Source organism: Frankliniella occidentalis, unplaced genomic scaffold (genome assembly GCF_000697945.3).
Source record: "Frankliniella occidentalis isolate FOCC.00 unplaced genomic scaffold, Focc_3.1 Scaffold168, whole genome shotgun sequence".
Lineage (NCBI taxonomy): Eukaryota > Metazoa > Arthropoda > Insecta > Thysanoptera > Thripidae > Frankliniella > Frankliniella occidentalis.
This window is the reverse complement of record NW_026267294.1, coordinates 331167-340044: the sequence shown is the minus strand read 5'-3', so window position 1 is coordinate 340044 and position 8878 is coordinate 331167. Positions and strand designations below refer to the sequence as shown.

Here is an 8878-nt window from a genome sequence, read left to right as displayed (position 1 = left end):
CCCCCGCCAACCCCCTCACCCTGTCACCTCGTAGTCCGCCCGACCACGCAGCACCCAGCTGCCCCACGCTGAGCGGCCATTCGGCCACACGAGGGACGAGGGTCACCTGCAATCCGATCTGATCTGATTGACTGGGGGTGTCGGGCATTCTAAACGTGCCTGCGTTGCGTTGTGATGTTGGGGTTGTCAGCGTCTGTTTCTATTGCAGAGCACTGCAGCAGAGAACGTCCAACAACAGCAACAACGGTTGTTAGTCAAGCAGCCCTCGCCGCCCTTCAGCCCCGGCGGGTACCAGCAGCAAGCTCCTCGGGTTTACCAGAACAACAACTTCCAGCAGCCGGTCGAGTACAGCGGCCAACAGTATCAGCAGCGGCCGGCTTACCAGCAGCCGCGGCCACAGCAGGGCCAGCACAGCACCCCGCCGTCACCGCCGCCAAACGCCAACCACCCCGGCCAGCCGCAGCAGGGCGGGCAGCAGCAGCCGCAGCGGACCCAGCAGAAGGGGTACCCGCCTCAGCAACAACAGCAGGGGCCACCCGCACAAGGATTCTTCCAGCGGCCAAACCCACAGCCTCAGCAGCCTGGGTACCCTCAACAGCCTGGCTACCCCGCGCAGCAGCAGAGTCAGTCGCAGCAGGGCCAACCGCCCAGCCAGCCGCGGCCCCAACCGCCGCCACCGCCAGCGTCGGCCAGGCCGCCGCAGGCGCAGAGCCAGCCCCAGCAGCAGCAGCCCCAGCACTTTACTTACCCGCAGCCTCAGCAGTCGCCGCCGCCCCCACCCTCGCAGAGGCAGCGGCCACCGCCACTCACGCAACTGCAGCAGCTGAGCTTTACGTCGCCGCAGAGCCCGCCAGCCAGCCCCGGCGCGTGGAAGCCGCCTAGCAGGCCACCGTCCTCCCTCGGGGAGGCGGGCAGGGTTCCCACCCCTACCCGCTCACAGTCGTTCCTGCTCGGTACCCCACCAGCCTCCCCGCCGGCGAGGTCTCCCCCACCGGGCCCACTCCGGAGATCCGTCACGTTCTCCGAGCAGCAGCAGCCACAGCAGCAGCCGCCGCTGCAGCCGCCGCTGCAGCCGCCCTTGCAGCCCGCACTCGGCTGGGCCCGCGTCCGAAACAAGCTCGTCTCGCACGATATGGACGGCGGCGGGCAGCAGGGTCCTCCGCAGGGACCCCCTCAGCAAGGCATGCCACCTAGGATGCCGATGAACATGAACGCTCCACCGCGCCCCGGAGGTCCACTAGGCCCACCGGGGCCGCAGGGGCCCCAGGGACAGCAGGGCCAGCAGGGCCAGCAGGGCTACCCCGGTCCCGGACAGCAGTTCCAGTACCAGGGGATGAAGCCACCGCCCCCACAGTTTCAAGGCGGGCCGCGGCCAGACCTCACAAACCGCATGCCGCCCCCGGGTGGTCCTGGGGGTCCAGGAGGTCCTCCTCAGGGCCAGCCGCAAGGCCCGCCCCAGGGCTTCCCTCCGCTGGGCATGCGCCCACAAATGCCCATGCAACGCCCTCCCTTCAGAGGCCCACCCCCTGGCGACGGCGACCCGCGACTGCCGCGGCCCTTCGAGCGCTCCGACAGCGTTCTGAGGGGTGATCCGCGGATGATGATGCGCGGGCCTCCCCCAGGACCTGGAGGCGGACCCGGTGGCGGTCCGGGCCCGGGAGGCGGCTACCCGCAGGGGTTGAAGATAAACGAGAGGAGGAGCGTGGACGACGACGACGACGTGGTTACGGTGCAGCGGGGCCCGACCTACCCCAACAGGCCAGGCCAGGGCCCGGGGCAGCCCGGTCAGGGATCACCCGGTCAGATGTCACCTGCTCCTGGGCAGCCGCCCGGCATGGGCAGAGGACAGCCCCTTCGCAATGGCGCACCGCCGGGTCCGCAGGGTGCCTCCGGGGAGGGCTCCCCGATCGGTGGCTTGTCCCGGCCGCCCAGCGCGGGTGGCTCCGGCGGCATGGACCCCTCCCTCGCCACCAAGCCTCCCCCGGGGCCTCCCCGTCCGCAGCCTGCTCCGGCGCGTTCCTTTGATGAGGACAAGGACAGACCTCCCTCCGCTTCGGGGCCCGCTCGGCTCGGCGCCCTCCCCGGCCAGCCCATGAACAGCCAGTTCAACAGCCAGCCCAACGGGCAGAGGCCCCCACTATCCAGCGTCCTCGGCGGCGTACCCCCCAACATGCCACTCAACACCACCTTCACCAAGGAGTCCAGCGAGCGGCTAGCGGGTCAAGTCATCGGACACAAGGTGGACGACCGGAGAGATCCCGCCCCGAGGCCTGGCCTAGACGGTGGCGGCAACGATAGGAGGCCGGAGCAGGTCGACACCAGGCCGCAGCAGCCCCCACCACAGAGGCTCACCACGGAAAAGTCCTTCGACAGGACGAAGGTTTTGCCGGATGCCAGGGATCGGCCGCCCAGCGCGGGAGGCGACAGGAACGGGGCCCTTACCAACGGCATCTCCAGTAAAATCGTAGAGCGGACCTCCAGCCAACAACGAATCGTTGACTCGAGCAAAAATACAGGTACAGTACGGTTGCAGCTCTTTCTTTCTCACTCTCTCTCTCTCACTGGCCTCTTGGGCCCACGCCCACTCCTATCCCGCTCGGCGGCACAACGGCCGTTACTGGTGAGTAAATTAGAGTACAACCAGTACAACGTACGTGGATGTGCTCCAGCCCGGCGGCAAGGTGAGAGACCACTAGGCACGCCAGCCCAAGTTGCTGCGCTTCCCAGAGCAAGCCGAGTCTAAAGATGTTTCCTGTTGTTTCAGACGGTGACCATGACAGCGGCGTGGACGAGTCGACTCAAGGAAAAGTAGGTCTACGTCGATCACTTCGAAAGGAATGTACTTATTTGTAGGATCAACAAACGAAACAAAGTCTCACATTTTGCGTGTTGGCGCACACCAGGACGCGACCCCGAACGGTGCGCTGGCCCCGGCCAAGCTGCCCATCAAGCCCAGAGACCGTGGGCGACCCCGGGAGACCCGCGGACCGCGCGACCCCAGCGCCCCGCCCGCCACCGGCGGCGACATCTCGCCCCTCAAGTCGCCGCTCAAGTCACCGAGGTCCGCGTCCCAGTCCGTGCCCAGGACGCCCGACGGCGCGCAGAAGAGTAAGTCACGCGGGGTGGAGGGAGGAGAGGAGCGGCCGCCAAGTCCCCTTTTCTAACCGGTTCGTCTCTCTCCCTTCAGAGCTGCCGATGAACAAGATCCAGGTCGGCGCAGCGCCTTCGCCAAACCTCAAGACGGTGCGCTCCAAGATCGGCTCGCTGCAGAACACGGCGTACAAGCCCGGCGGCGGGCGCGTCAAGATCGAGAGCCGTAAGCTGGAGTGGAAGGCCGCCCCAAAGATCGAGGCCTTGAACGACAAGTATGTCCCGAGCGGTGGCGACAAGAAGGTGAGTAGTTTGCAGGCTGTAGTTAAATGTTAAACTTCAAGGTTAGTTCTTATTTGTGTCATTTCCTCTCTGTTTTTCAGATCGAACAGAAGAAGCTGGTGTGGACAGCCAAGTCTAAGATCGGCTCGCTGGAAAACACAGCTCACAAGCCCGGCGGGGGCGACAAGAAGATCGAGTCGGTCAAACTGGACTTCAAGGAAAAGGCCAAGCCGAAGATCGGATCCAAGGACAACATGACGCATAAACCCGGAGGCGGAAAGGTCAAGGTAAGGGAAATATTTTCTGATGGCGCGTACGTTTCCATGCGCCTTCCTAGCAATTTGATCAGGTTTTATTTATCTCAGTATCGTAACTTTGGTATTTATTGCATCTCACCTCCATTTTTTTTTATTTAAGTGCATGGAATCATCATTTGCCCTGAATTGCTCTATCCCCATTTTTCAAAATATTATATTAAGTCAGTATGTTTCAGTTGAACACGTTTCAGCAGAGCATGTGTCGTCAACATGGTAGCTTACTTCTAAGATGCACGACATTATTACGATATTTGTGCATCGTTTCGGGATCAGTGTGGTAGTGCCAAATAATAATAATTTAGATGTTCTCCTTAATTTAACTCTCTGCGCCCCCTGCCCTGGCCCACACTGATCCCAGAGTTCATGATGCTTGCATACAGGATGCTGAGGCGTAGGGCCTCTTCGCGGATTCACTTCGCCGCCATGCCATGCTACGCCACGCCACGCCCGACCCTGTCGACACGCCATCCCTTCACGGCGTGTGGTGCAACGAAGAGAATACACCAAACCGACTCGAACTACCAAGCAGAGTTTCTCTAGTGGACCCCTAAAATCGCTTTAACTTTTTACCCTCCGGCGGAAATATCTTTTCAACATAATTTCTCTATTTTATATCTACTCTATAGAAAATACAATTTGGCGTGCTTAATATCTGTAGGAACAAAGTAGCTGTCCGGATCGGCCAGGAAAATGTTAACATATGTTAGATGTTTCATAACAATCATCATTTTTGGGCGGTGTAACAAAACTACAGTATTGATGTGTAAAGTATGGCATGCGCTGTAGATTTGCCGAGCTTTTAAATCGAATATTGTATAAACGTCAATCAAATTAGTAGTCTGGGGCAGTTCCTTCCTCTATGTAACCCTCACTGACTGTGGTGGATGCTAGCCGAGGGCCGGCCACGCAGTCGATAGCGCCTGCAACGCGCGGGGTAGGCTAACCCGGTAGGCAGCTGTGTGGAGCCGGCGGCTCTCGCTGTGGGCGTCCTACCCTCTCCACGGGCCCAATGTGCAGTGGGACAAGCAAGGACACGGTCAAACGTTCGCTTGCGTCGCCTCGGGGAACGTTCATTGAGGGTACATTTTAAAGGGACACCTTTAGCCAGCTTTCTCATGGGTTGCAAAAACAACCCATTTACTCTCCTAGAAAGATGTGCATTTGATGTATTTTTGTATCTTTGCTTACAAATTTAGTTGATTGGTCTAGGTAAATCAGAGTGTGGTTTTCGACGAATTTGAAATCGGAGAGAGCACCTTAAATCGTACATGAAACATTGTAGATCTAGGTTCCTGCGAGTGGTGCCTCTGACACAACATCGTTGCGAATGTAGACAGCTCTCTTAGCATTTAGCTTTTAAAACAACATTATGACAGGAATGAAACAGAAACGTCTCAGCTATACAAATTAAGAATTGATTCGTAATCAATAAATTTGTTGTTATAACTTATCGAGGGGTGCCCAACTCGAAAAAATCGTGTACACCTGATTACCAAAAAGTGATGATTACCAAGGATTACCAGAGATTACCGAAGATTACCCATGATTACTAAGGGTTTCCGACGATTACCACTGACAAAAGATTACCAGAGATTACGAAAGATTGCCATTGATTACCACAGATTACCAGTGATTCCCAAAGATTACAAGTGATTCCCAAAGATTACCAGTGATTCCCAAAGATTACCAGTGATTCCCAAAGATTACCAGTAATTCCCAAAGATTACCAGTGATTCCCAAAGATTACCAGTGATTCCCAAAGATTACCAGTGATTACCCAAGATTTCTAGGAATTTCCTTGCTGGATTACTTAGTGATTACCAAAGATTACCTGGTGATTACCAACGATTACCTGGTGATTACCAACGATTACCTGGTGATTACCAACGATTACCTAGTGATTACCAACGATTACCTAGTGTTTACCATGGATTACCGGCGATTACCATGGATTACCGGTGATTACCAAGGATTACCGGCGATTACCAATGATAACCGACGATTACCAATGATTACCGGCGATTACCAATGATTACCGGTGATTACCAGGGATTACCTACTCTGTGTACACCTGATTACCTCAGTTGGGCACCCCTCGTAACTTATTTACTAACTCATATCGTCTTTCTTATTTCTTTGTGATATTTTTGCAATAAAATTTGTCCAAACCTTCAAATTACTGAGACATCTGTAGGCACAAAACCAGACGAGGTAAGTCGTCATTTATCTCAGCATTCTAGAAATAAATTAAAATTGCCTTTACGAACTTAAACCATGATTAGATCTAAAATCTATTTAACCTGCACTGGCCTTTACGTTACGTGCACATAATATGGTTAAAGTATACATCACTGAATAGGACTCTAAAATCAGAATGAAATCCCTTCATGTAATCTGCTGTGTGAATGTATTTAAATGCGCACTGGAGTTTGTACCGCATGCACGTGTCTCCTCTCGATCATTTTCAATGAGAAATAGGGAAACACTTTCTACAGGGCTTTGGTTTTCTGGACTCCGCTTCGACCTTACTTCGCTCGTCTTCCCCTGTCTTTCACAGCGTGTGTACATACACCTGCCCTCTCCGAGCAGCGGCGAGCACCCTGTCTCTCTGTCTTGCACAGTGGCGCTAGAGGACCTCTCCTCGGCACCAACTAACCTCAAGAACTCCTGTCTGTACATACACCTTTTATCGCCAGCCCAACGGCTGTCTGTCTGTCCGGTGTGGTAGCGAGCCCCTCCGCGCGCCGTCCGACGCACTAACGGCCCCCACGTCCGTGTTTCAGATTGAGGAACAGAAGCTGGACATCAAGGCCCAGAGCAGGATCGGCTCGATGGACAACGTCAAGCACCGGCCCGGCGGCGGCGACAAGAAGATCTTCGACGACAAGGAGTACCTGCGGCAGATGTCGTCGACCAGCAGCCAGCAGGGCGACGTCGGCTCGAGCAGGAGCTCCAGGGCGCCGTCAGAGGGCAGGGCGTCGGGCGCCCACGTGAGTAAACTAAATTCGACCAGATGACTGCTTTACCTCCTCCCCCTCTCAGTGGTTCTCCCCCCTCTCGAAGTTTTACAAGTCTGATTTTTGTTTTCCTTTTCAGAGCCCCATGCTGCGGTCTCCGTCCATGGCCCGCTCGGAGCAGAGCGAGGGGTAACCGCCCTTGTGCGAGCGGCACGACGGACCTCGTCGCTGACGTCTTATTGTTCACCACCACAAGGGCGAGAGGCAGCCTGGCGCTAACGCGGGGCGGACCTCGGCCTTCTGATCTGTGCTGACTGTGACCGCGGACCGGAGCCCTCGGGGCAAAAGAACATAGCCAGCGCGGGGCCGTTCAAGTAAATGGCCGTTGTCGAATCAGATGTGGCATTGTTTAGCATTTTGTAATACGAGATTCCGTACGACATGCACCTCTTCCACCCGCTTCCTGTCGGGGCGAAACGGATCGCCATGCAATGACAGGGGGATTTTTTTGTGTAGACTTTTTATATAACGCGTTTTGCTTCGTTTTTTGACCTTTGATATAGAGATTTATTTGATTTGGTTGTCTCTTTATACCGCGAGTGCCATTATTGAATTTACTAATTACTGTACATGGTTACAAAACCTTCCCAATGTGTCATGGAGGGATATCACAAAAGTACTAGACCTAAGTTGAACCTGAGCCTCTGCCTTTTTAATATGTTCAGTTCAGAGCTAATATATAGTTACCGCGTACTTTAATGTATAAATTACTGTAATGTAATGAGCTCGCCGTTTCCAGCATGAAATGTTATCTTAACGCTGTTCTACTTCTCTCCTTGGAGAACATCTAAGATATCACAAATTTACATTTCCTTATCTAGTTTCGACTGGTGAGTCATAAAACGACATTTAAAGAAACGTATAACACACCTTAGTTTGAAAAGACTCCCTCAAGACAAGACTACCAAGACTCAATATTGCGTGTCCTATGGTTAGCGTTTCGTTTTATTTTGTGTTTTTTTGTTTTATTTTAATGTGGATGTTTATTAAACTTCATATGTTACCTTCATAGATTTGTTGTTGTTAGTATTACCCTAAACCCGAGCCACCGCCATTTAGGTTAACAAATGAAGTTGAGTCACATGGAGCAGCAGCACTTTTTTAAACTAAATTGACCACTAGGTAGTTAACACAACGTTCTTTTCGTGGTCTTGTATTGGCGTGGTGTGAGCAGAGGTGCCCAAACAGCAATAACACGACGATAATGACAAGCGCCTGCAACGCGTTGGGTAGGCCAGCCCGCGCACCACCTGCGTGGAGAAGGCGGCCCGCCTCTGCGCGCCGCTGGAGGCCAGCAAAAAGAGGTCTGGCAACGGAGGGAACGGTGGAGCAGGAGGAATCGCGATGGTATGAACTGTAGTATGCGACTGAAGGAGAATAATGCCGACTTGACTCACTGCTGACTGGACATTACTGGCTGTTTATTGCCACATTCAGGAACACCTTACAGACAGGCCGCTAGGGGCGGCACATACACTACATGAACGAGGCTCGGGCGTTGTTCTTAAACAGCCTAAGCCTTTACTGAATACCTTCCGAAGGATTTGTACGCAATGCGAAGGATTTGGCTGCTTTGTAAAGCCTACGAAGGAATTTCTTCGCAGTTGCGAAAGATTTTCTTTGCTTTGCGAAGGAAATAGTTCGCGATTGGTTCGCAATTACAAAGTAGCCACAACCGTTGGCAAGGTTTTTTACGCTGCATGCAGGCTCTCGTAGCGCCCGATAGGTAGGCAACATCTCACCAGCAATGCATACGTGTACTGCGGGCTGGCCTACCCCGAGTCTCGCAGGCGCTGAACTCGCGTAATTGGCCGAATGTATGTGAGAACTCTGAGAGTTTTCAACGGACGTACGTTCTGGACGATCCACAATCCGTAGGTAGACTCCGCGGTAAATTTTCTTGGAGACTCGAGATTTCAAGAGCGCAAAGACGATTTTATTATTGCAGAGTTGAGAGCAACACGTTGAAAGGTCACAGACGCATTCACTCATATGTCACCCACATCCACACCACAACTGTCCACACAGAGTTCACTGTTTGGCCGGCGCCTCCCAGTCGATCCAGGAGGCGACGCACACCTTCCGGAAGCCCACCTTGTCGAGGGTGGCCGCCGACGCCGGGTTGGGGAAGACCACGTTGCAGTGCGCGGCCAGCCCGTGGCGCTCGGCCAG

General features: G+C 54.4%; 2 protein-coding genes across 3 annotated transcripts in view; one reads left to right on the top strand and one right to left on the bottom strand.

Moving 5' to 3' along the window:
• Positions 1 to 175: 175 nt before the first annotated feature.
• On the top strand, positions 176 to 7717 carry LOC113208824 (basic proline-rich protein; the record flags this gene model as incomplete). Its single annotated transcript, XM_026426028.2, has 7 exons — positions 176 to 2516; positions 2765 to 2808; positions 2904 to 3108; positions 3188 to 3393; positions 3474 to 3659; positions 6473 to 6679; positions 6786 to 7717. Coding segments are annotated over 7 exons (3243 nt in total), but the record flags the coding sequence as incomplete, so codon positions are not given.
• Positions 7718 to 8620: 903 nt separating this feature from the next.
• Positions 8621 to 8878, bottom strand: part of LOC113208870 (uncharacterized) — a 10689-nt gene continuing 10431 nt past the window's right edge. For both annotated transcript variants that reach the window (XM_052271617.1, XM_052271618.1), the window contains exon 7: positions 8621 to 8800. In XM_052271617.1, the coding sequence (XP_052127577.1) occupies positions 8738 to 8800 (63 nt within the window). In that variant the 3' untranslated portion in view covers positions 8621 to 8737. The remainder of the gene's footprint in view (positions 8801 to 8878) is intronic.